The sequence below is a fragment of the Mauremys mutica genome, chromosome 17 (genome assembly GCF_020497125.1).
Source record: "Mauremys mutica isolate MM-2020 ecotype Southern chromosome 17, ASM2049712v1, whole genome shotgun sequence".
NCBI lineage: Eukaryota > Metazoa > Chordata > Testudines > Geoemydidae > Mauremys > Mauremys mutica.
In genome coordinates, this window is record NC_059088.1 from 24,457,206 (window position 1) to 24,483,564 (window position 26,359).

Below are 26,359 nucleotides of genomic sequence, written 5' to 3' on the forward strand. Positions count from 1 at the left end.
TGGGCGGGGAATGAAAAATCTAGCCAATTAAATTACGCCTCACTGGAAAAAAGACGAGATACATGTTAATATTCCAATCACAGCCCAAATTTTGTTGTCAGGGGGCGAGAACTATGGGATTTAACCAATTAGAAGCCGCCTATCTCCTGCTAGAGAAGAACAGTCATGTTCTAGCGCAGTGGATCCTGGGAGTGTGGGCAAGTACAAGGAATTCTGGGAGTTTGGCTAAGGGGTAAGAATTTTGGTAGTGTGGCCACGGATTCTGGGAAAGTGTGGCACAGGGCAAAGGGTTCAAGTAGCCAGGACTCCTGGGTTCTATTCCAGTCTTTGGTTGTGGAGAGGGGATGATGAGGCAGGTCCCCACCACATCATGGCAGGGAGCACTCATGGGATCTTCCATTCTTCCCACTTAACCTCCCTCACTATCTGCCATTTCATCTGCCCCCCCTTAATTTAGACCTACCCTCCCCATGATCAATCCCCAGCAAATGACTCCTTTCTCATTCACAAGCATCCAAACCCTCCTACACCCTCACGAGCCATGGGTCCCCTAAAGGCAGGGCTGAGTGGGAAAGCAGCATCACTAGATGTTATTAATATCATTATTATTACAGAGTGGTAGCCATGTTAGTCTGTATCAGCAAAAAGAACGAGGAGTCCTTATGCCATCTTAATTATCACTACAATTTTTTTCTCCTGCTGATAATAGCCCACCTTAATTGATTAGTCTCGTTATCATTGGTATGGCAACACCCATTTTTTCATGTTCTCTGTGTGTGTATATATATATATATATCTTCCTACTGTATTTTCCACTGCATGCATCCAATGAAGTGGGTTTTAGCCCACAAAAGCTTATGCACAAATAAATGTGTTAGTCTCTAAGGTGCCACAAGTACTCCTCGTTCTTATTATTATTACAGATGAACTTGTAACTGGATTATGCTGTATATGTATATATCTAGATCTTTACACCATGCCTATCACCTGAGTATTTGAGTACCTGTGTCCATTTCTGTCCTCTCTAATGCTGGGCAAGAGCCTCCTCCTTTACAGCTCCTGCAGTCTGGAAGAGCCCCATCCGTATCTTTCTGCTCCATCGATTTTGCTTTCTGATCTCAGCTGAAAATGTCTCTTTTCTCACATCTTTCTGCTGTTATTTATTTAACTCTGTGAAGCGTGCTGGGATACCATTTATATGAAAGACACTGTAGAAAATAAAATGGTCTTTTACTGAAGTGTATTATAAGGGGCACATGGAGTCGCAGAGAGAGAGGATCTGGAACAAATAGCCTTTATTCAGGGCTTGTAATTAGATATAGTGCAGTGGAATGAGCAGAAAGAATTAAGAACTGTTATCCCTCTGCATTATGCTCTGGCTATCCCTTTTGTTTGGCAGGAGTTGACAGTTGAAGCAAGCGAGAGCACTCATTGGCTCTCCTATGTTCTCACCACCATAAATGGTTACTCAGCACATTTTTAAATTAGAGCCTCTCAGCAGGAGCATGAAAGTGACAGAAGGAGACTTTATGTGAAAGGGCGGAAGATGATCAGTAGAGTGACACGCAGGTTTTATTATGGTTGGCTTTACATGACTACTGAGGACAGGAGCAACTGGACAGACAATCCTGAAAACGTACTCCTTTAGGGAGGGAACATTGTGTAGTGGTTAAAGCAAAAGGTCTGTGAATCGGGGTTCCTATTCCCAGTTTGAGGAGGGAGTCTGTCTAGTTGTGAGAGCAGGGGACTGGGACTCAGAACTCCTGGGTTCTATTTCCAGCTCTGCCATTGGCTTGCTGTGTAACCCTAACCCAAGTCACTTCCCCTCTTCCAGTGCCTCACTTTTCCCTTCTGTGAAATAGGGACAGTGAGACTGACCCCCTTTCCAGGGAGGCTGTGAGTATGTTAATTCATTAATGTTAATAGGGCTGTGAGACCCTCCGACAGCAGATAGAATCGTAGAATATCAGGGTTGGAAGGGACCACAAGAGGTCATCTAGTCCAACCTCCTGCTCAAAGCAGGACCAATCCCCAACTAAATCATCCCAGCCAGGGCTTTGTCAAGTCTGACTTTAAAAACCTCTAAGGAAGGAGATTCCACCACCTCCCTAGGGAACCCATCCCAGTGCTTCACCACCCTCCTAGTGGAAAAAGTTTTTCCTAATATCCAACCTAAACCTCCCGCACTGCAACTTGAGACCATTACTCCTTGTTCTGTCATCGCTATCAATGAGAACAGTCTAGATCCATCCTCTTTGGAACCCCTTTCAGGTAGTTGAAAGCAGCTATCAAATTCCCCCTCATTCTTCTCTTCCGCAGACTAAACAATCCCAGTTCCGACATCCTCGCCTCGTAAGTCATCTGCTCCAGCCCCCTAATAATTTTTGTTGCCCTCTGCTGGCCTCTTTCCAATTTTTCCACATCCTTCTTGTAGTGTGGGGCCCAAAACTGGACACAGGACTCCAGATGAGACCTCACCAATGTTGAATAGAGGGGAGTGATCACGTCCCTTGTTCTGCTGGCAATGCCCCTACTCATACAGCCCAAAATGCCATTAGCCTTCTTGGCAACAAGAGCTCACTGCTGACTCATCATTTCCTCTGGGGGAGAAGTAAAGGGGACACAGGTGTACTGTCTTGCGGGAGTTACACAGATGAGTCCCTGGCCATTGAGGGGTACAAGGGGAGGCAGGGTGCTGAGTTATGAGGGGATTGGGGGTGCTGGGAGGTCACTGAGGGAAGAAGAGGTGCTGGATTGGGTGGACTGCTGGAGTAGGGGGCGCTGATTTGGGGGACTGGGAGATACGAGCTAGGGGAAGGGAGGCTCTGGTCCGAGCCCAGGCGTGGGCCTGCTGGAGAATCCTCTCTTTAACAGGCAGGGGGCAGCAGGGGCGGCTCTACAAATTCGGCCGCCCCAAGCAGTCATGCCCGGGAGGCGCCCCCGAGCCGCGGGAGCAGCGGACCTCCCGCGGGCATGACTGCGGCAGGTCCGCCGGCCCAGCCTGCCGCCCACCCCCCGGAAAGGGCCGCCCCAGGCGGGTGCTTGCCCCGCTGGGCTCTGGAGCCGGCCCTGGGGGGCAGGCAGAGAAGGGGGTACGGGCCGGGGGCTACCGGCAGAACAGCTGCTGCCCTTCCTCTGCTGGGCTCTAGGGGGCGCAGCCATATCGCGTTGGGTGGTTTCCTCAAGTTTGACCCCTGGCCGCCACCGTTTCATTCCCGGAAGTGGTTGCGACCGTCTCGCCTGTGACCGGAGGGGACTTCAACACCCCCTCCCCTCAGGAACGGAGCGACCCGTCCTCCCCCGACTTAGACTCCTGCACTAGAAGGTCGAGGGTAGGGGGGCCCCCGGCGGAGCCGCACCGGGAGGCCCCAGGCGGAGCGCCCCCCCCCGGCGGAGCCGCACCGGGAGGCCCCAGGCGGAGCGCCCCCCCCCGGCGGAGCCGCACCGGGAGGCCCCAGGCGGAGCGCCCCCCCCCGGCGGAGCCGCACCGGGAGGCCCCAGGCGGAGCCACCCCCCCCGGCGGAGCCGCACCGGGAGGCCCAAGGCGGAGCGCCCCCCCCCCGGGCGGAGCTGCACCGGGAGGCCCAGAGTGGGAGGACCCTGTAATCAGCTCACCTAGGAAGGCACGAAGACCTCGGGCCCGGCTGTGCCTGGAGGAGGGGCACCAGCACCATGGATTTCTGGGTGCAGTTCAGTGCCCAGAGCCAAGCCAAGGAGCGGGTTTTCAGGTGCGGTATCAGCCCAGCAAAATATGTGGGGGAAGTCTGGGGCCTAACAAGCCAAGGGTTGCCGGTGAGTAGCGGGTTGCCCCTGTGCCGGAGGGAAGGGATTGAGGAGACCCCAGGATGAATCTGTGCCCAGAGTTGCTGGCTTTGTTGGATCATCCCGGGAATGGTACCTGAATTCAATTGCCAGGGCCTATGAAATTCCATTGTGACATCAGTGTCCAAACAGTCACCTGTTGCAGCAAATGTGCCACTAGCATTAGGCCTGGTCTGCAGTTAAAGGTGTAGCTGCCGTACCTGTATCAGGAGTGTTGTGTGGGGAAATCGCACCCTGAACCCACATAACTATGCCAGCAAAAGACTCTGTGTAGATTTAGTTACAGTGGCAAAAAAGTCCTTTGGGGTATGTCTATGCAGCCTCCAGCAGCGAGCCTCCCAGCCTGGATCAACAGACTTGAGGTTGTGGTGTGGTGGTGCTAGGACTCTGAAAACACTGTGTAGACTGTGCTTTGTAGTTGCATCTCAGGCTCTGAAGCTTTGGGGTGAGGGTGGGCTTCAGATCCCATGCTCCATCCTGAACTTCAAAGCCTGTCAGCACAGCTATTTTCAGGGTGCTGGTGTGAACTCCTCACAGGTGAGTCTGTTGATCTGGGCTGGAAAGCTCCCTGTTGCAAGCTGCATAGACGTTCCCTTTGTCAGTGCAGCTTGTTTCATTCAGGAAACTATACCAGCAAATGATCGTTTTTGCCAGTATAAGTTAGGTCTCCAGTAGGAAGGTTAGCCAGCAAACCCTTTCTAGCGTAGACAAGGCATCAGTCCCTGGGGAATCCTAATCACTTGCTCTTTTTGTTGGCTCACCAGAACGGTTGGCTTCTGCCTTCTTTCCCCAACCCTTGTGATTTTCATGGATTTTGCAGGGTGACTAAGAAGCCCAGAAATATTTTCAGGGCTGAGGTTTGTGCGGGACAGAGGCAAACTTGCCTGTATGATGATCAACGGGTGTCTTGGGAATTTGGCCAGGCCAATAGTCCTGTCTAAGGACTTGGCTGCACAAAAAGTTGTTACCACTTTAACTGTCCTAGTATGGTAAACATGTACAACCACTGTAGTGTGGCACAGTTACACCAGTATAGCTTATGGGAAGGGAAATAAGCTAGAAATAAGCTATACTAGCATAAGGCACCTTTAAAACAGTGTAACTGTATCCTTTCTGGGGATTGTCCCGATATAACTTCCTGTTTAAAAACCACACTCCTAACCAACAGTTATACTGGTACAACAACCTGTTTGTTGACCAGGCCTAAGTCTGGTTTTCCCAGTGCCCATGGCATCTTATGGTTAATGTCCCAGGGAATGGTCATGTGCCACATTATCGTCTGGGCTTGCGGGAAAGACTTTCCTTCTTGACTCCCAGCTCATGCCCTGAAGAATGAGACTCAATAGATGAAATTTTACTATAGCTACAAATCTCTGAGATCGGCACCTAATATTTAAAATAAGAAACTTGAGCTATTTGTCTGGTGGGGGAGAAAGCAACGAAACAACCAAACCTACAGGAGTGTTGCTAAACCTATTCAGGCTGGCAACCCCTTATTTGAAATCCCTTTGATATTGACAATAAAAGTAAGAGTAAAAAATGTATAGTTTTAAGTCTGTGTAATTGATTTGTGTGTGTGTTGAGAGGCTGAGAATATTTGCCCTTGAAGGGGAGGTTAGTGGGCTTTGCTTTAGACTGTAATAACACTTTCAGTGCCTCGCCATCTCCCTGATTGTCTTTTGCCTCTTTCCCGGCTGAGAAACACTTCCCTACAGTATCAAATTCCACTGGCTGATCCTTTTTTTTATGCCATGTATATTTCTGTTTGTCTATTTTAAATGTGTTGCTTTAAAGTTTTCAGTGTCTCTTTGGTCTTGTAATCTTGCAAAATACCTTCGCTGGGCAATAGTTATGTTATATAATGCACCTCTGTTAGATTTCCCCTCCTATACAGGCCAAATAATCCTATTTTTCCGTAATGTCATGTTCTTCTATTACCTTGCAATGAACTGGTTACGCAGTATATAGAGAAGGCCAGGGAATAGCAAGCCCTGTAGGTAAACAGCGAGAAGCTAGTGTTTTCCTGCCTGGAAGCGGCATTGGTCTTGCATATCCCCTTGTCCCAGCCCAGAGAGAGGTTGAATGCTTAGAGGATTTCTGTGCTTGTGAAATCCGTTCACCAGTCGTGCTTTTCCCGATGTTCTGGACAACTTGGGCTTCCTTTTTTTTTATTAAGTTTCCATAATCATTGTGGGGTTAGATTTAAATTCTGGTAGTTAATAAGAAGCATTTTTTCCCCCAATGGGGCAGGCAAGTTTTGAGATACGTGGGCTTTTTCAGCCAGCCAGAGATGAGAAATGTTTAAAAGATTCTTCTTTTTCTTGGTAGCTTGTTTTGACTTGTATTCTGTGGCGAATCAAAGGAGGGTGAAGCTTTATGGTGCATTTGGAGCAGAGACTGTCTTTTTTTTGTTTTGTTTTTGTTTTTGTTCTGTGTTTGTACACTTCTAGCAGCATGGGATCCATGTCTGTGGTTGGAGCTCCTAGGTGCTACTGAATTGCAAATAATAAATATTATTTATTACAGCTTGACAAATATTCAACAAAGGTTCCCGTTAGTCACTAAAAGAGCAGTGTGTGCTGGATCAGACTCCTGTAGGGGAACTGCTGTCAAGATAATTATGTAGTTTTAAACAAATTCTCTTCTTACATTATTAATAGCACCAATTCTGTGACTAGTTTAGTCTCCCGATAAACAATGGAAAACTTCTTGGGCCACCAAAGAGGAAAAACAAGCCTAACCTCCATGTCTAAATCAAACCGAGTCAGTTTGATGGACACCAGTTTATGTGGCAGAAAAGCCTCTAGATTAGGAAAAAGCCATGTAGGGTGTTTTGGGGGAAAGTGTGTGTGTGGTCTAATAAAAGGAGTATAGAATGGGGAATTAGGCCACCTGATTTCTGTTCACAGTTCCATGAGGGAATGTTGGCTAGTAGTTAGAACTGAGGACTGGGTGCCAGGACTCCTGGGTTCTATTTCTGACATCAGTGATTTCTTGCAGTTTCTTAACTGTATCATGCCTTGGTTTCCCCTTGTGTAAAATAGGGATAATACCTATCAGGATGTTGTAATGCTTTATTGTAAAGTGCTTTGAGATTGGTGGGTAGAAAGGTGCTCTTAAAGGAGGAGAATTAGCTCGTGCAAACTAATATCTCAGAAAGGTTATTTGTTTTGACTGCTGGGTGGGGATGAAAACCATGAAGAAGACAGTTTGATAATCCCCTCTGAACAAATGACTAATAAACCCTTAAGACCAAGGCATTGAAACACTTGTTGTTGCTTTGTTATGAAGTTAGTTGGCAGCTCCTGGGTTGCACAGGATCTGACATCAGAGTTTTCAGTGCCACATGGTTGTGATTGCAAATACCTTCCAGAAGCAGGTTACTCCTGCATGAAGCAGATGTTGAAGGACCTAAAATTTCTGATTTCATCAATTTCAGGATTTTGTAGTTTCCAAGGCCAGAAGGGACCATTGTGATCATTTTGTCTGACCTCCTGTATAACACAGGCCTTAAAACATCCCAAAATAATTCCTGATTTACTTTGTTCAGTCCCAGAGCTGGGCTAAAAAATCATTGCTAGACCCAGTAGACAGTGACAAATTTAAAGGTATGATATATTATGAACCATTGGGTCTGGAGACCACTGGGTTTTCTTCTGGAGAGCTGCGATTCTTAACTTTCCAGTGATTGTGGTATTAATATTTTATTTCTTTTAGAGTAGCACCTACTGGCCTCAACCAAGATCTGGACTCCATAGTGCCAGGCGTTGTGCATGCAGACAAGACACAGAGTGGGAGGAGAAACGAGCAGGAGAGGGGAAGTGACTTGCCCAGGGTCAGTGGAAAAGATGGGAATAAAACCCAGGTCTTTTGGCTTCCAGCCCAGGACTTTATCCACTAAACCACACCAGGTCTCAGTAGTATATAGAGTGTCAGCTCCTATCTTGGACAGTTTGAGCTACTCTGCAACGTACGGTGCTGAACGCAGGAGCAATGAGCCAGATCACAAGGAACCCAGTGGAACAGGTTAAACTAGTTTCACTGTCCAATAAACTTCTTATTTGTGTCACACAGCACTTAAATGCCCCAATCTGAGACCAGGGCTCCATTGTGATGAGTGCTATACAAATGAGTGAAGACAGTCCCTGCTGCAGAGAGCACAGTCAAGGGTTCTGATAAGATGCAGCTGGTGGAAGAAGCAGACAAAGTGGGTGTGATGGGAGAATGGGGTTAGTGAAGAAATCTAGCATGAAGTAACTTTTGTTGTATTGTTTTAATAATCTACGGCAGGTGTTCTCACAGTCAAAGTGTAGACTACATCTTAGTGGGAAGTGTCTTCAGTATTGCTAACCCCAGTGTTGAAAAATGACGAGTCTGGTCCCTGCAAAATTATGAAATTGTCATAGAAATCATGAGATTTAAGGGGGGAAAATTGGTTTTTTATTTGCTATCTGGTTTTCTGAGCCTTTAGAGCTAGAAACTTCTTTTTTATTTTAAGCTGAGATTCTCCCGTAATCCCAAGACTCCTGGAGCTGGAACTTGAAGGAATATAGCAAAAACCATGAGGCTGGCAAAACATTCGTGAGAGTTGGCAACCTTGTCACTCCTCCCTCTGCAAACATGCCTCGATCCTGCCCTTCCACAAAGAGTGGTGTCCAGTTTCCATGACCCACATGGGTCCTTGGCCTTTGCAGGTTTGGGCCAGATCCTGAGACACGCAGCATTAAAGTCTCTGGGAGTTGGGACGCTCAATCTCCTTTTCATATCAAACCTTGTTCCTGTACTCACAAATGGGGCCATTATTTGTGAGACACTCTCGTTTCAGTTTGATCTAATATTGAATTGCTTCCATAACGTTTTGTCCTCCTCCCTTGAATTCTCCAGGAACGTACACTTTTTTCCCTGTCTAACGCAAGCATGTTGCATATTGTTCCTGGCTTTGCTTGCTTTTATTCAAATGATGTTTATCTGCTTGAAGCGTTTCCAATTGCTCTGCCTCCCTCCAACTCCAGCCTCATCTGGTTCCTCTTCCTTAAGCAGCCCCTTGGAATCACATGATTTGAACAGACGAAACTTCATTGTCAGAAGATGTGGGAGAGGGGATCCTCTCATTTTCTCTCCTGAACCCTATTTAGGTTTGCTCCCTCTAACCTGTTGCAGCTGCATTCCTTCCTGCTGAACATGGCTGGGTCTGGGATCTTCCTAGGTTCATTTTAGGAGTGACAAATCATGACCACAACTGGCACTCAGCAGAGAGGCTGGGGACTGAATTGATTATGGAGACTAGACACTGCTGCCCAGGGTGGAATTGAGGCTTGTTGGCGGGAGAAAGCTGCACAGGTTGTCCCTTTTCTGGGGATAAACAGCAGATCAAATCATGGATATCAATGTGACACATTCTGGGAGGACTAAATTCATTCGCAAGAGCAGTTCAGGATCAGGCAGTAATGTTTTAAAGCTAGGCTGGGGGAGGTAACGTTTTCCAGCCAAAAGTTTTACAAGGAGACAATCTGTAGAAGTCTGCTGAGATTTTATCAGTGTCTTCACTGCGTCTTTGCATCATCCCCATGTGCAGTGTTTGATCAAATGCGTCTCAGAACCTACTTCTAATTTTTGTTATTCAAAAACCATTTTGTCTCTGTTAGGTGTTGCAAGGGCAGTTCGCACTGTGGTATCTAAGCTCCGGAACAGTTCTTCCATAGGCATCAAAACGATCTCATGATGGCACAACTTTCCCCAGTCCTATTTCATTGACATTTATTATCTAGGTTAAAAGTATGTTGGCTTTACGCAGAGATGAAAGTGTCAGATTTGCAATTTCATACCAAGCCAGATGATGAAACAGGGAGCTGTTTATTAAGAAGTCACATGCACTGAAGTTTGCTAAGAATCTCCTATTTTTTCCACATACTGAAAGTCAAGCATATGATTTGTGTTCTGATTTCTGTGTGCCCTTTCCAGAAGGGGAGGGGAAGGACATCCAGAAGCGTGACAGTACCCGTGAAATGTTTAGCAAATGCTCACGCAAAATGTTTAGCTTGCTAATGTAAGGGTAATACAAATAAATAATAATAATTAATATAGGGGCTAGCATAATGAGGCCCTGATTTGGATCCCCAGGTTCCACTGCGATATGACTAAAAATAATAATTCTGTGGTTGGGCAGCAGCTGAAGAGGTAATTTGGGCCCTTGACGAGCTATTAGAATGATCAAGGGAATGGAAAACCAATCTTACAAGGGGAGACTAAAAGAGCTTGGCTTTTTTGACTTAGCAAAACCCAGGCTGAGAGGCGGGATATGGTTGTGCTCTCTAAGTACAGCCCAGGGAGGAAGAAGAGCTATCTAAGCGAAAGGACGGTGTTGGTGCAAGAATGAACAGGGATAAACTGGCCAGGAATATAGGCTGAGAATGAGGTTTCTCGCCAGCAGAAGAGTAAAGTTCTGGAGCAGCCTCCCAGTAGGAGTTGTGGGGGCAAACAACCTCTAAGCAGTTTGAAAATGGAGCTTGTTCAGTTTCTGAACGGGATGGGATGAGGGGGTTGGCCGTGATAGCACGCACTGGGCGCAAAGACCCAGGAGTCCCTTTCAGTCCTAGGCCTGTGTTCCTAAATTAGGCCTTTCTAGCCTGCTAAATAAGAGGTCTCCTTTCCAGAGGTGTTGAAAACCCACATGTCCTATGGAAATCATTGCATTGCAGGTGCTTAACTGCACTGAAAATCAGCCCACTTAGAACGTGTTGCAGTGAGACACTTAAACGCTGGCTTCACTGGAACAACTCCCATGCATTAAGTACCTTGCCGAATCAGGGTCTTATTTAGGTGCCTAACTTAGGTACCCAAACTTGAAAAATTTGACCTCAAAGTTGAAAGCCAGGGAAGGGGAGAGGGGAGGGAATTGACCCCTCTCCTCTAGGAAAGAAAATAAGTTGGAAGCTATTGAGTCTAGAGAGAGTTCTGCTTCGCTCCAGGAACTATCTTCTTAGCAGAACTGAAACCAGTCCCGTCAGCTGGGTCCAGAAACTGGCCCATGTTGGGTCATTTGAAAAGGCCTGTAAATGCTATCCAAAGATGTGCAGCTGCAATGGGAAAGTGCTAAATATTCAGGGCAGGTCCATTCTGCATGGCGGGGAGTGGGGAGGTCCCAGGCAGACTTAGTTAGCTATCAGATCCTTTATGCTTTTAGTTTTAACTCTTCAGGGTCTAACAAGCCTCAGATGAAATGAGCTAGTTGGACTCGTGTGTGTGTGTGTGTGTGTGTGTTGGGTTTCGTAAGGCTGGGAGGCGAGTTATTCTCCTTGTTGGTTAGTCACTGGATGTGGGGTAGAAATGGTAAGCTTTACAGACCATTGAAGGGACCACTTTCTAAAGCAGCCTGTGGCCAACTTATGGAACTCCCTGCTGCAGGAATTTCCTGGCCAGTAATAATATTGGTAATTGAATCTCATACTTCAGTGTGATGATCATTGCAGGGGTCAGGAAGAAATCTCTCTTTCCCGCCATGGGCAGCACTCCATAGACAGCCAACCGGGGTTGGAAGAAGAGGGTGTTTCATCTTCCATGGTGGAGGCGGGAGGCTGGGCTTGCTGGACTGATCCTGTCTCGCTAGGTGCAGTTCCTATACTGGGTTGTCTCTTTCAGAGCCGCTCAGTACGCCTGCACTCTGCTCGGCTACACGCTGCAGAAGAACGGAGCGAGTGCTGATTTCCTCTCCAGGATCAAACAGCTGGAGGCTCACGTGAGCCTGGGGCGCAAGCGTAAGTGAAATCAGCTTCTCAGAGGGGATGTAATGGGAGGCTTCCGGGGTCTCTGAACAAGAGAAACCAAGTTCTTCTTACCCCGCTAATGACCTTTGGCTGTGGTTTTAGGTCACGGTGCTGGATGGGGGTGGTCTGTGGCTCCGCAGCTTGGCGTGGAAGGCTGGAGGGATGTCAGTTATCCCAGATCCCTGGCCCATTTGGCATCAGTGACGTGCTTAGTAGTATCAGAGGGGTGGCCGTGTTAGTCTGGATCTGTAAAAGCAGCAGAGTCCTGTGGCACCTTTATAGACTAACAGACGTTTTGGAGCATGAGCTTTTGTGGGTGAATACCCACTTCGTCGGATGCATGCGATGTATTCACCCACGAAAGCTCATGCTCCAATACGTCTGTTAGTCTATAAGGTGCCACAAGACTCTTTGGTGCTTAGTAGTGATGTAACAGCAGGGAGTGTCTGGCCGACTCTTCATTCGACCCACTTGATGTTCCAGTGTTCCGGCTGGGGAACTCGGCGGATGCCCTGGAGTCGGCGAAGCGAGCCATCCACCTGCCGGATGTGGTCTTGCGCTTCTGCATCACCGTCAGCAACCTGAACCGAGCCATGTACTTCGCCTGCGACAACATCCTGTGGGCGGGGAAGTCGGGCCTCCTCCCTCACGTGGACCAGGAAAAGTGGAGCCAGCGGTCCTTCAGGTGAGGCTGGGCTAGTGCCGTTTGTTTTTCCTGGTAAGGGATGATCCTGCCTGGTAAGTGTGTGTGGGGTGGGGGGGGGGGGGGGGGGGGGTAGTTTTCGACAAATCCTTGCGAACGATAGCTGTGCTGCAACAGAAATAACTCTGCCTTTTCCCTGGTCCCTATCACTTTCCATCCCAAAGCACCTTGCTAACCTTGCATACAGGAATCACTTTGCCCAGCGTGGCACTTCAGCCACCTCTGGGGTGGACCATGGGCATGGTTCAACAGCCCGACGCAGCTCTGTGCTGCAGCTCATTGAAGCATAGCCATAGAAATTCCTTCAAGTGCTAGTAGGCAGAATATAAAGACCTACTTTTGAATTTGCATAAGGCGATGGAGTTAGCACCCTTACGCTTGCAAGAAAAAATGGCCAGGGCTCTTTATTAGCAGCAATGATAATATTTAACACAGCAGATTGCGGCTGCAGATCTCAGGGCTGCACAGAAGTGGGTGAGTATCATTTTCTGTGCTTTTACACACAAGGAAACTGAGACACAGAGCAGCTCACCCTTCCCTTCCCCTCCCCAGAACACAGCAAGGTTGTGGCAGCACTTGGAATAGAACCAGGACCTGGTGCTGTGTCCTGTGCACTGAACTGTGCTGCTTCTCATATCTGCGCAGCGTCATTGAGCCCAGTTTAACACCCCACATGTTAGACGGGGTGAATGTGAATGTCTGGGGGGGAGAGAATCTGCATTGGCCATATTGCCTTCCAATAAGGTGACCTGTCCTGTCGTGCAGCTGACCCTGAGATGGGATTCTAGTAACACTTCCCTAGCATCCATCCAGAGATCCCAAAGCTCTTGACAGACATGGAGCCTCCCGCCCCCTGGGAGAGGTAAGTGGTGCATCCATCCAGTAGCTGGCTAAAGCAAAGCACAGAGAGGTGACGGGACTCATCTAAGGTCATTCCAGTAGAACCCAATCCACTGCTTAAGCCTTCAGTCACACGTCTGGCTAGGATCTGGGACTAGAACCCAGGAGTCCTGGTGTCTCATCCTGTAGACTGGCCGCTGAACAGCACGTCCTACAGTTCTATCCTGATGAAGATGCTTCGGTTCTGTCCACACGGCTGTCGGGAGGTGTGATCAGAGCACGTGTGCACATGCCCAAGGTAGCTTGAATAGAGCCAGGTCTGGTTCCAATGGCAGCATGGGCAGCAGCACAGGCTAGCCAGCAGCCTGGGTATGTACTCGAGCGACTGCTGTCCATGCTGCTGCTGCTTCACCATTACCGGTATTCGATCTAGCTCTGTTAAAACTAGCTCAGGTGTGGCTGCACGTGCTGCAGTCCCACAGCCCAGCTGCAGTAATGTAGCCTTAGGGGGCCACCTTGCTCTTAGAATCATAGAAGATTAGGGTTGGAAGGGACCTCAGGAGGTATCTAGTCCAACCCCCTGCTCAAAGCAGGACCAACACCAACTAAATCATCCCAGCCAGGGCTTTGTCAAGCCTGACCTTAAAAACCTCTAAGGAAGGAGATTCCACCACCTCCCTAGGGAACCCATTCCAGTGCTTCACCACCCTCCTAGTGAAATAGTGTTTCCTAATAGCCAACCTAGACCTCCCCCACTGCAACTTGAGACCATTGCTCCTTGTTCTGTCATCTGCCACCGCTGAGAACAGCCGAGCTTCATCCTTTCTGGAACCCCCCTTCAGGTAGTTGAAGGCTGCTATCAAATCCCCCTCCCCACACACTTCTCTTCTGCAGACTAAGTAAGCCCAGTTCCCTCCGCCTCTCCTCGTAAGTCATGTGCCCCAGCCCCCTGATCATTTTCATTGCCCTCCACTGGACTCTCTCCAGTGTGTCCACCCACCTTCTGTAGTGGGGGGACCAAAACTGGACGCAATACTCCATGTGTGGCCTCACCAGTGCTGAATAGAGAGGAATAATCACTTCCCTCGATCTGCTGGCAATGCCCCAACTAATACAGCCCAATATGCCATTGGCCTTCTTGGCAACAAGGGCCCGCTGCTGACTCATAACTCTTGTTGGAGTCAGTGGGAGTTTCTTCCCTTTAGTGGACAGTAAATATTAGCTGATAAACCCTCTCTCCTTTCCCCTTCTGCCTTTCAGATATTACTTCTTTGCACTGATCCTGAACCTGAGCCGGGATGCCTACGAGATCCGGCTCCTGATGGAGCGTGAGGCGTGCGGGAAGCGTCCAAAGGGCAGCGAGACCAGGCACGCGCTCCGAGCAGACAGCAGTCTCCAGCAGCTGATGCTGAGGCTGAAAGTCCAGCTGCACCTTCTTGTGCACGTGCTGAGGAGCAACCCCCCTCTGCTTGTGGACGTGGTGAAAAACGCCTGCGATATCTTCATCCCGCTGGACAAGCTGGGCCTGTACAAGACCAACCCAGGCTTTGTGGGGCTGTGCGGCCTCACCTCCTCCGTCCTCTCTATCCTCACCATCGTTCACCCCTGGCTCAAACTGAAACCTTAAGCAGGAGGACTGGCTGGTTGGTAGAGGGATGTGGAGCCTTCGCCTTTATGTTACCGGTTCGAGGCCAGCCCAGGACGTTAGGGGCCCAAGATTGCTACCATCCAGTGGCTGGTATGCAATGAATTTCGGGGGCGGGGGCTCAATACTATGATAGGACAAGTGTTCGCGTTCCGCCACCAGAACCGATGCTGATACACAGCCTTAGCCAGGGATTGGAGACTGAGCTCCCCTCTTGTCCCTACAGGAGTTCCATGCCTCAGTTTCCCCACCTGTAAAGCCAGGAGGTAGCGAGTAGAGGAGGAGGCCTTTGTAGCTGCTGCTCGTGTACTACCTGGTCTGTGGATACAGAGTGGACTTTGGTCTCCTCGGCTGTCCATCTGGCACGTGGCAGTCCCGTTTTTAAATATAACCCTTGAAGTACTGTGAGTAACAAGCGCCTGGAGTTTGTGGCTAGAGACTCCTGGGGTGGATTGCTGAGCCCCGATTTATTAGGCCTGCCAGGTAACTTTGAAAGGTGCCGGGGAAGCTCGCGGAGTAGCAGCACTTAACGGTGATGACATGACATGGCATGTCCTTGTGTGCGCTGGCAGAGTGCAGGCTGCAGTGTTCCCAGCTGTTCCTGTTGATGCAGTCCCCAGTTCTGACACCTCTGCCATGCCTGGAAACCGTGGATTTTCCTGCTGCCCTGGCAGCAACATTAAGTTAGGTTTGATGGTAGGAAAATGAAGGTAAACAGCAATATTCAGTCTCTCCTCTTACCTTTCCTATTTGTTTCAGTCTGGCTCTATTTTTCTATTGTTTATAAAGCACGTAGGGACGTTCAGGCATGAAGCATGGTGACCTGTGAAAGCGGGTAGGTGAAACTGACATGATCCACACCAATTTGCAGCAATGGGTAGAGACTAAGATGAGGTGTGATCTCGGCGCAGGGACAGGACTGAGGACCCCGGTTCTGGTTTTTTGTTTTTTTTTTCTTGTGCCCTGAATGACTGTGGACCTTCATGTCTCTGTGCCTCGGTTTCCCCATCTGTAAAGTAGGAATAACACAGACCTACCCTCCTGTGCCTGCACTCCTGTTCACCCAGCTAGCCAAATGCTCACCCCGCTGTTTTTTTAATGGCTTCTTTGGTGTACCTTAATAAACTGGAGAGGAGGAGAAAACAAATGGTGCAGTGCTAACTTTGAATGGAAATCTGTATTGAGATCGTTTTTGTAATAAACATACATTCTGATCTGAAATTACCACTTTACAGGAGTTTATCAAGTTCTCTTTCTCTGTGCAAAGTCAGATCATCAACGCTGCCCTCCAGACTGATGGCTGATCTGGCTGCAGAGGGATCTTTATCACCAAGGATTGCATTTATATCTGAAGCCGTTGCATTCTTCGGTGATCCCTTTTAATTATGTATGTAGGGTAATGAGAATGATCTTGCTTGTGTTTAAACTGTCACGGGCTGTATACATGGATGCTCTTAGCAATCAGTGCTCTTTTTCCATGCCTTCAGGACTCATCTGCATCCACCATCCCTTCCTTACAAGCATCCCAGAGCACTTTGTCTATTGCTGCATTAGGACTCACAACCCCTCTTTGAGGTATGTCTAATATTATCTCCCTTTTTACAGCTGAGGAACAGAGGCACAGAGAGGTGAAGTGACCCACCCAAGGGTAGACAAGTCACTGGCAGAGCCAGGAATTGAACCCAGATCTTTGTGACAGCATGAGGATTCTGAGCCGGGTTTCCACCTGGTGTAAATGGGTGGTGGTCCCTCAGTGGAGCTACGCTGACTTGTATCAGCTGAGAAGTTGGCCTGTTCTTTCCAACCCCCTAGACATTAAAATCCCACTGATGCCTCATCAGTACCTAGCAAAAGCTTCCATGGCTGGAGAATTCACGGTATTCTCTGTATAATTTGCTCCTTCTGATTTGTATTGGTTGCTGATAGTATTAATGTGAAGCCAGGCTCTCGGCTGCTTTGTTCCTCACCTGAAGGCCCAGTCCTCTGCTGGTGGTATCCAGTCACATATTGCAGAGTGGATTACCATGCCTCCAACAGAGAATTTTGCCTTTGGTCAAGGCCTGAAGCAGCAGGAACATACAAATAACAAGGAACAAAGATCTCATTCACCTGCAGCCATGGTTAGCAATGAAAGAGAGAGACAAAATTGTCTTTAAATAGAACATTTTAAAGACACCCCTCTGCCCCCTCCTGGAACATCAGCTCCATCAGTTAATGTTTCTGACTTAACAGTGTCTGTTGGTTTACTTTGATTTGTGCTGTAATTCTGTAGACGCGAGGTGCCTGTCTTCGATCAGAGAGGTAGATAGTACAGTGGGTAGAGCACTAGCCCGGGACTCCGGGGAGCTAGGTTCAGTTCTCTGCTCTGACACAGATGTCCTATGTGACCTTGGGTAAGTCACTTAGCCTCCCTGTGCCCCAGGTCCCCAGCAATACAAGTAACAGAGGGGGAGCCATGTTAGTCTGGATCTGTAAAAGTGGCAAAGAGTCCTGTGGCACCTTATAGATTAACAGACGTATTGGAGCATGAGCTTTCGTGGGTGAATACCCACTTGCATCTGACGAAGTGGGTATTCACCCACGAAAGCTCATGCTCCAATACGTCTGTTAGTCTATAAGGTGCCCCAGGACTCTTTGCTGCTTTTACAGCAATACAAGGGGGCTGACAGCCCTGCCCTGCCTCCTTGAGTGGGGTGAGGATAAATATGATAGTGTTTCAGAGTAGCAGCCGTGTTAGTCTGTATCCGCAAAAAGAACAGGAGTACTTGTGGCACCTTAGAGACTAACACATTTATTTCAGCATAAGCTTTCATGGGCTACAGCTCACTTCATCAGATGCATGAGTGATGCATGCATGCAATGATGCATCTGAAGAAGTGAGCTGTAGCCCACGAAAGCTTATGCTGAAATAAATGTGTTAGTCTCTAAGATGCCACAAGTCCTCCTGTTCTTTTTGTGTTAGAGTGTGAGGTGCTCAGCTGGGAAATGGGGCCAGGTAAGCCTCTGAGATAGTCATGGCAGGGGTGTGCTAGCAGTCTTTAACCAGGGACCAGCCCAGCAAGCCTGTATGTTTCACAAACCCAGTCCTTGATACGTCTCCAACCTTGCCAGCTCCCTTGGATGAAGCTGGCTCAATCCTTGAGACGGGAGTTTGTGTGTGCAAGGCCTCGTGCGCAGCACGTGCCAACTACAACCCCACCAAAATCCCTGTGACCAGAGCCTGCTAGGAGAGAGACCACTTCTGAGTCAGAGGGTTTGAAAACTTGCACTCTGCTGTCATCGTGGGATGAATGAATCAAGAGTAATTTGCTGAACCTGATTCTCATTGCCCTTCACACCACTCGGGCACTGGCTGTGTATAAGCACCTTAAAGTGGGTGTGAATGGCCTTCTTTAAGGTGCTGATACACAGCCAGAGCCCTGTAAAGGGGCCTTAAGGTTAAATGAGAATCTAGCCCAGTGTCTCTTTAAGTTTCCTGAGTGGCACAGAGCTCTGACGTCTGCTGTCCGACATAACAAGCTTGCTATCAGACCGTGAAACCATACGTCCATTGTGCTCAGGGCCACCCCGCGGTGGCTCTCAGCCAGCATAAAAGGACGGGTTTATTGTGTGTCTGTTCTCGGCCCTCAAACCTAGACAGTCACAGCGCAGTCCAACTGAGTCTGTCCGGCAGAGGACGTGGAAAACTCTAGTGGGGAGAGAGAGTTACCGGGAACAGGGTTTAAGAGGGCTGAGGCTTTGCCCTGTGGTGGGGAAACTGAGGCACGGCCAACAAGGGCTGCACCCCCCAAGCAGCTGAATTCCAGACTGCGTAGCAGAAGGATCCCTCCTTGAAGAAGCTGAGGGCCCTTGCAGGCCGCGGTGTTGAAGACCCTAGGGGCAGGACTGCAGGAAAAGATCCCTGTGGGAGAAGGGGTCTGGTACCCGGGAAAGGGCACCCTGAGGGAAAATTGAACCTTGGGGGATCAAGAGCTAGTGGCCCCCAGAAGTACCCCGAGCAGTTGTTGTACCTTATTAAACTCATCCTCCCCCCTTTCATCGTTTGTTGCCTTAGTACAGCATATAATAGCTTGATTCTCAACAATTGCCAAGCACTCACAACTTGTAGTGAAATCTGCAGCGGCTGCAGCTGCTCAGCATCTTTAAAAATTAGTCCACAAGGGTATGAAACCACCTTTGGTGGCAGCTGGTATCTCCATTTTTCATATGGGTAAACTGAGGCACAGAAAGATTACGCGACTTTCCCCGAAGTACCCAGCAAGGCAGTGGCAAAGTTGGAACTAGAACCCAGGAGTCCTGACTCCCAGCCCTTTACTTAAGCCACTAAATAATCCTGTCTACCATCTGTGCATCCTGACTAAGATACCTTATAGAATGATCCGTCCAATATCTAATGACCCATCGTTTGCAAAACCGAATTTCTCTGAATGGAACAAAATGGTCATTTTAACAGATCAAAGTAGATCAAGTTTTGTTAGTTCGCAAGTCAAGGCGGTTCCTCCAATTGCTGGTGCCAGAGACTCCTAGTCATGATGTGAAATCTCAGCTGTTTGATCAGCTTCTAATGTAATCACTGCTGTAGGAGGTTCTTAGCTGACCATTTTGTTGGTGCTACATGAGTCAGAATGGATTCCAGCTCGCTCTCCTACAGCTGTATTAGCTCCTGCTAAGCTAGCAGAAGGGAGATCTTTCTTTTCATCAGCAATGGGAACTCCAGACGTTCAGGAAGCAGAGATCTGAGTAACGGGGGGCCATTTTGATGTAGACACCCTTTCAGCAGGAACTGCTCCTTAATTGTCTCACTTTTAATGCATAGTCTCTGTATTCTAGAACCCCAGCTGTTTACCTTATCTCAGGGCTTCTCAACCTGCAGTTTGTGAGCAGATGTCAAGGGGTTGTGACCATGCTGCCCTCCCCTGGTGCTAAAAGGGATGGAATGGATGGATCCCAATATGGAAAAAATTGAGAACAACTGCCTGCCCTGGTGGGAAAAAAAAACTGGCTGTACACGTACATACACAAATATTCATTCACCTGGGTAACTCGGATTTTAGCTGCCTCGCACTATGATAAGCTATAGCAAGAGAAAAGTGACAGCTTGTTAGCCAAGCAGATTGCAGGGGGGTTATAAGAGGAACTGGGCTCCATACTTGCAGTTGGGTCACAGCTCTGCCACCGCCTGCGAAATGAAGATGTTTTAAATTGTCAAGGTAAAATGTAAGTAGAGTTGTGTCTTTGTGGCTATCTGTGACCTGTATGCATTATGCAGGTGCTAATCTCAGGCTGAGTACAGAGCCCGTAGAAGATCACATATCAGTAAGAATAATTTAGCTGTTAAGTGCCATTGTTGCATAATGTTAGACGTCGCTCTGACACTTCCTAACGTTGGTGAAGGAGAGAGTAGCTCGAACATAAATCAGTTAAATGGGTTGGGGTTATGCTAAGTAAAAAAATCACTGTAAATTTTCAGTCTGTTTATTAACACACACTCTGCCACTAGCAAACCCAGCCGCTAGCAGCTTCTTTATACGGTTAACATGAAGGTTTTGACATTTTAGAGCAATATTGTTAAGTTTCTTGAAGCTTAAAATGTACAATAGACAGCCGCAAAGTGTCTCTAACAATCACATTGTCAGTTTGATGTAAATATGGTACAATTAACTTGTAAATAGTTTAAAAAGAGAGACAAGGTGGGAGAGGTAATATCTTTTATTGGACCAACTTTTGGTGAAAGAGAGAAGCTTTCATGCTTACACCAAGCTCTTCCTCAGGTTTAAGACGACACAGGGCAGTTTGCAAACTAATGAATTAAAAAGCAAAGCTGCTACTATTTTCCTGTCATCTTGTCTCTTAATTTGCAACAGATGTTTCTTTTGGAGGAGGCAGCATTCATATGGTAATTTACAAGGACAAGGAGGATTGGAGCCATTACAGCGGAGTTCCAGTTGGGAGCACGGTTTGGACATAAGAACGGACATAGTGGGTCAGACCAAAGGTCCATCTAGCCCAGTGTCCTGTCTTCTGACAGTGGCCAATGCCAGGTGCCCCAGAGGGAATGAACAGAAAAGGTGATCATCAAGTGATCCATCCCCCTGTCGTCCATTCCCAGCTTCTGCAAACAGAGGCTAGGAACACCATTCCTGCCCATACTGGCTAATAGCCATTGATGGACCTGTCCTCCATGAACTTATCAAGTTCTTTTTTTTTTGAACCCTGTTAGTCTTGGCCTTCACAACATCCTCTTGCAAAGAGTTCCACTAACTGACTCTGCGTTGTGTGAAGAAACACTTCCTTTTGTTTGTTTTAAACCCGCTGCCTATTCATTTCATTTGGTGACCCCCTAGTTCTTGTGAGAAGGAGTAAATAACACTTCCTTGTTTACTTTCTCCACAACAGTCATGATTTTATAGACATCTGTATTTCCCCCCCACCCGTTAGTCATCTTTTTTCCATGGTGAAAAGTCCCAGTCTTACTAATCTCTCCTCATGCATACAGCTGAGTCCATTCCAAAGGCAAAACATTGGCTATTCATAGCTCTTATGTGAGCTATGGATAAAAGTCTTCCCATGGCAGAGATGATCAGACTTTGCACTTACGTTGCAAAGCTGGTGGGGTCCAGCAGATTGGCCACTGGCCTGGCGCTCAGAACTAGAGAGAGGAAAATGAGGCAAAGAGAAGGGAAGTGACTTGTTCACAGCTGCAGCAAGTCAGTGGCAGAGCAGACCCAGTGAGTAGGGCACTGGACTGGGCATGGCATTCACCACCTGTTGCCACTGTTCCTTAGAAAAGTTGCGTCTGATGTACCGTCTGAGAGGCTCAACTAATTCAGCAAAGGGGCGTTTTGATTTTTGCCAGCATTTTTGAGACGGCTTTGAGATGACATGAAATAAGCTGTTCTGATAGGTGGTTCTGTGCAGTCATGCGTCCAGGGCCCTGCCTTCAAGCCTAGTCATAGGAGGGTCGATACCAGCCAGGAGTGGAAGGTTGGAGAATGGTGTTGTCCGTGTCCCACCTGGAAAGTGTTGGTCATGGAGTCCAACATGCCACAATGATGACTGGAGCTCCAAGCTGCCGCACTGCATTCGGCAGGTGCAATATTTAGGACTTGGGTAGATATCCATGAGGTTGGAGCACCAGCACTGCACGAGTGGCCGGCAAGCTGAGGAGAGGTACGACTCTTGACTGGATTTTAATTCGTGTCTTCTCGATGTGTTGGCAAAAGGACCCAGAGCAGTCAAGCTTTATCCGCAGATATGTAGGGGTACGGTTCAAAAATGATTGGTGGATAGGCGAAGGGGCCCGCAAAATAACAAACCCATCTTCCCAGCGTCTCTCCGGGCATCACCCTGAATCCATTCCTAATTAGGCTGGTTTGCAGACTTCCCATAGCAGCGACATCTCTGCAGATGACCTCAGAGAGAGATTTGACACGGGGGCAAGCGCTAACCGCCGGAACGCATCGAGTTCACATGAACGTGTGTCAGGGCTCATCTCCCTTTTCAAACAAACAAACAATTAAAGCCCTCAAAGGCCAAGGGGTGGAGACGTCTCCAACATAAAAGCTGCTCAGTGGAAACGTTTTCCCCCCACGGGTTGGTTTCTAGGGAGAAGAGCAGCCTCGTGGTACCGCAGGACAGCTGATTCCAGCGTTCTCCATTTCCCCCGTACTTGCTGAGCGGGAAGCATGGCTTTAAAGAATGTAAGTAGATTTCATCGTGTTCATTCTCTTATCCCTGCCCATCAGATTCGGGCAGGCACACGGGAGGCCATGCCGCATAGACAATACATTTCTGCCTTTGGTTATGTTAAATAGAAAGATTGCATGGATGCTCCCTGTGGAACTATTATTAGGTTTATTATGGGAGTACCCAGGAGCACCATGCATGGCCCAGGATTCTGTTGTGCTAGGTGGTGTATACAGACAGGGTGACCAGACAGCAAGTGTGAAAAATCAGGACGGGGGTGGGGGGTAATAGGCGACTATGTAAGACAAAGGCCCAAATATCGGGACTGTCCCTATAAAATCGGGACATCTGGTCACCCTGGCTGCAGAGCAATTTGTTCAGACTTTGGGCCAGAACCTCAGTGGATATAAATGACCACAGCTGAAATGGCTTCAGTGGCCATCCCCCAGTGTACGCCAGCGGAGGATCAACCCCATTCTGCCTGTATGCCCATCCCATCCTGCGCAGTCTGTATGGACCCCTGGACACATCTCCATGGAGACTGGCCAACAAGCTGCTATCTGTGCTGCTCATTATTCTCTCACGCACACACACTCTCACACACAGTGTCACAAGGGCAATTTTTGCCTTCATGTATGCTTGGGGATGGGTGTAAGTGAGGACAAAATGTAGCCGCACTGCATCTCCCGGTTGGGTGTTGTCGGAAACAACAGACAAGTCGCTGGGAAGCTTTTCAGAAGATGTCAGCAACTCTTCAGTGCCCGTCACGACTATGCCGTAAGGAGCATGGTAAGGTTAGAGCAGGATGCCAGGCATCAGGATTCCCGGGTTCTGTACCTGCCTGCCACTGACCTGCTGTCATTTTCCATGCCGGCTTTATAGCAGTAGGTAACGGTCCTAAAGCTAGGTGTGGTCTGTGTGCAGTCATCTTTTGTAGTGCTCTGAGAACTTTGCAGAGGAAGATACTCCATGGCTGTGTCTTGTGTATTCCCCTGCTTCCCCCCCCCCAACCCCCCGCGAATCTGTTAGGAAAGCAAGCTCAGTAGCAGCCGTAATGACAACATGTGCTTATAATAGGCACCAGCTCAGTCACACACATGTGGGGCCGTTGCATTCATAGATGATAAAGCCCAAAGGAACTGCTGTAATGGAGTCAGACTTCCCGCCCGCCATAGGCCCTGGGGCTTTCTATAGCGCTGCACAAGTCTGGACGAAGGCTGCAGTATGGTTTTAACCTCCCCCCTACCACATAAAGTGCCCTGCTGACTCATGCGGTTGCGGCGAGGTTTAAAGGGCCGGTGTTAGTGACGGGTTTGAAAAAAGAGCAGTTATCGCATCGCTTTTAACCTGTAGAGTTGCAAGCGTGGGTCCTGAGCCTTGACTCCTTTGAGGAGCGCCATGAAAAGCAAGGGGATTAGTCATGGGAGTGGAGTTATGTGGGCAGGATCGGACCCTAGATAAGGAGCTAGCCCTGGAGCAGAGTGTGCAGGATTTGACCGCAAAGACTGGGGCAGATCTCCTGGTTTCACGTTTTCCGTTTCTGTCCCTACTTGGGATGGGGGGAGGAGAAAACCCCTTTTGTTTTAATGGGAAGAATCAGTGTGTGACCAGGAGCGTCTCACTGCCACGTGGAACGGGCATAGAGAACTGCAGGTGCGTTACAGGAATCTCCTGAGTCTGGCATGTACGTTTTGTGCACCAGAGAATGTCTCAAATGAAAGCCGGTGTCACGCAGGTCACCCGTGTCGTTGTGAAACGTGTCTCCGAGTGCGAGGGGAGAGGTCACATCTCTATACTGCAAAACCTGTTTGGATCGTCTGTGTCTGGGGCGGACGGGTGAAAACCAGGTTGAGATCTTCATCCCACCACCTATGTCCGTGTAACCGGAGTGTGGTCTGGTTCACGACGGGTCACCTGCAACCAGTCTGAACTGAATGCAAAAGAATGACTGAGAGAATCTCAGGAAGAGGGAAAATCAGCAGGGGTGGGTGTGGTGGGGGAGGAGACCTTGAGGTGCACTTCAAAGGTTTGCGCTGCTGTGTTTGTGTGTGGGAGGGAGAAGACCCCCAGCGCCCTTCACTGAGGAAGAAAATGGACAGCGAGTGGCCTTTGTGCAAAGCCGGTCTCAGCAGGCCTGGTTGAAAAGGCCGACGAGAACGCTGGGCGAGAGAAACATCCTTAGACGGGGGGTTAAGCTGTTTGTTAAGGTTCGGCTCTGGGAAGCACGTTGTGATTGCACTGCGTCACTCTTTGTTCCTTTGGGCACAGCATGCCTGGATAGTGCGCGTGGCCCCTGGCTCAGGGGCTGGACACGACAGGGAACGCTCGGAGGGCACCGGGGTTGGCGTGAGCCTTTTGCTAAACTGTAGCGGGAGCAGGGCCTGCGGTGGCCTGGAGGATGTGGCGTTTAGGGGGCTGATGCACAGCAGGCCTGGATAAGACGGCTTCACCGAAGGGCAGCTGGGGATGAGGCTCCACGCTGCCCTGGCTGCAAACAACAAAAAGAGCAAAAAATCTTGCGGCGAAGCAGGAGTTTGAGCAGGCTGGGGCGGCGGCTGCGATTTTTATCGCCTCACCCTAATGATCTGAGGTACTAAGCCAGTGGGGGTCTTTCCTGATTAAGGGCTCAACGGGAGCAGCGAGGAGACGGGAATGGGAAGGACGCAGGCAGCAGAGAGGAAACCCGTGCCAAGAATGTCTTCACCAATGGGTGTAATCCTGGGGCAGCTGCTGGAGTGGGTGGAACGTGCAGGCCTGGCTCTGCACCTACGAAGGAGTCCGTCGTAGAGACTCAGACAAGGAAGAGGTTTAAAACCAAAACACGACCACAAATATTAACACAGTGTTTTCCTCCAAGATCTGGCTGCCCGTCCATTCCGTTAAATGGCATTTATAGGGCAGGTGGGTTGGTCCTAGAGACGTAGGCAGGAGGCAGAGATTAAAAAAAGAGCTGCCCCACAGCTATCAACGCAGCATTTCCTCCAGGATCTAACTGCCGCTACATTCCGTTAACTAGAACTTGTTAACGACTGCCTGCAACTTCCCAATAATGTTACGTTGTATTGGGTGGGTGGGTGGGGAGGGAGACTACGGGGCTTTGAAAGGGAGGACAATGGCTTTGTCTTTGATGCACTAGAAGCCAGTGAAGGGTTTCCAGGCTGGCAGGGTGACTTTAAGGGCTGTGCTTAGCAGGTGCCATCATGCGGTTGGATAGCTGCTGTTCAGGCCTGAAGGCAACGACACGGACATGCTTCTGTAAAGATGCTCCCCAGCAAGCCAGACTCACGCGAGTCCCATTTTCCTCTTCCTCTCTAGGACAGCACCCTGGGGCGCATCGCTAGTATCCCTCTGTTCAACTCGGCTTATCAGATCGCTGTGTTCACCTACACGGACATAAAAGGTACCCACCCCGTGGTGGGTTTCTTCTGTGGCATGGCAGAGCGCAGCGTGAGCACCGTGGTGGGGGTGGCTGTGATGGCAGCCACTCCCGTCGTGCAGAGGCTGGAGGTGCCAAGTGAGTATGACTGGGGGGGGGAGGGGGCAAGGCTTTCTGTGTGACGTTGCTAGGACTGGTCAGACTGGCCACGGCACGGGAATGGCCCTTTCTTTGCCCTACCTTAATATTTCCACTTCTGGAGTGAAGGCAGAATGGCACCAAAGCATTGGTGCAAGAGTCCAGCCACCATTCCCAACCTGCTCTACAAAGGAAGTCTACGCTCCACACGGCATCCAAACCCATCCCCCTCACCGGGCTTGGCCTTCTGTCGCAAACCAAACAGCAGCAAGATAGCCAAGTTCAGCTCAAATCTTCTCCCCAGGCTTGGTGGCTCCTAAGGTTCCTCCCACAGGACTACTCAGCCCACACCCTAGATCCTCTCTCCCCAGAAAGCCACTCCCAGC

General features: G+C 49.0%; 3 protein-coding genes across 3 annotated transcripts in view; 2 read left to right on the forward strand and 1 right to left on the reverse strand.

The window, feature by feature from the left end:
• The window catches only part of LIX1L (limb and CNS expressed 1 like), a 24,504-nt gene extending 20,594 nt beyond the window's left edge, over positions 1 to 3,910 (reverse strand). The window contains exons 1-2 of the mRNA XM_044990946.1: positions 3,616 to 3,910; positions 1,004 to 1,208 (exon numbers count right to left, since the gene is read on the reverse strand). Coding sequence (XP_044846881.1) covers positions 1,004 to 1,100 — 97 coding nt within the window. The 5' untranslated portion in view covers positions 1,101 to 1,208; positions 3,616 to 3,910. The remainder of the gene's footprint in view (positions 1 to 1,003; positions 1,209 to 3,615) is intronic.
• Positions 3,582 to 17,220, forward strand: PEX11B (peroxisomal biogenesis factor 11 beta). The gene is made up of 4 exons (XM_044990947.1): positions 3,582 to 3,728; positions 11,461 to 11,576; positions 12,069 to 12,270; positions 14,389 to 17,220. Exons 1-4 carry the CDS (start codon positions 3,673 to 3,675, stop codon positions 14,753 to 14,755), a joined length of 741 nt encoding a protein of 246 aa, XP_044846882.1. The 5' UTR covers positions 3,582 to 3,672; the 3' UTR covers positions 14,756 to 17,220.
• Positions 17,221 to 23,121: 5,901 nt separating this feature from the next.
• LOC123352157 (perilipin-2-like) overlaps positions 23,122 to 26,359 on the forward strand; it is a 37,971-nt gene continuing 34,733 nt past the window's right edge. Inside the window, exons 1-2 of the mRNA XM_044991936.1 lie at positions 23,122 to 23,248; positions 25,775 to 25,973. Coding sequence (XP_044847871.1) covers positions 23,246 to 23,248; positions 25,775 to 25,973 — 202 coding nt within the window. The 5' untranslated portion in view covers positions 23,122 to 23,245. The remainder of the gene's footprint in view (positions 23,249 to 25,774; positions 25,974 to 26,359) is intronic.

Coding starts and splice junctions, on each gene's coding strand:
- PEX11B (XM_044990947.1), top strand. CDS start 3,673: ATGGATTTCTGGGTGCAGTTCAGTGCCCAGAGCCAAGCCAAGGAGCGG. Junction 3,729..11,460: donor GCCAAGGAGCGGGTTTTCAG/GTGCGGTATCAG, acceptor TGTCTCTTTCAG/AGCCGCTCAGTACGCCTGCA. Junction 11,577..12,068: donor CGTGAGCCTGGGGCGCAAGC/GTAAGTGAAATC, acceptor TTGATGTTCCAG/TGTTCCGGCTGGGGAACTCG.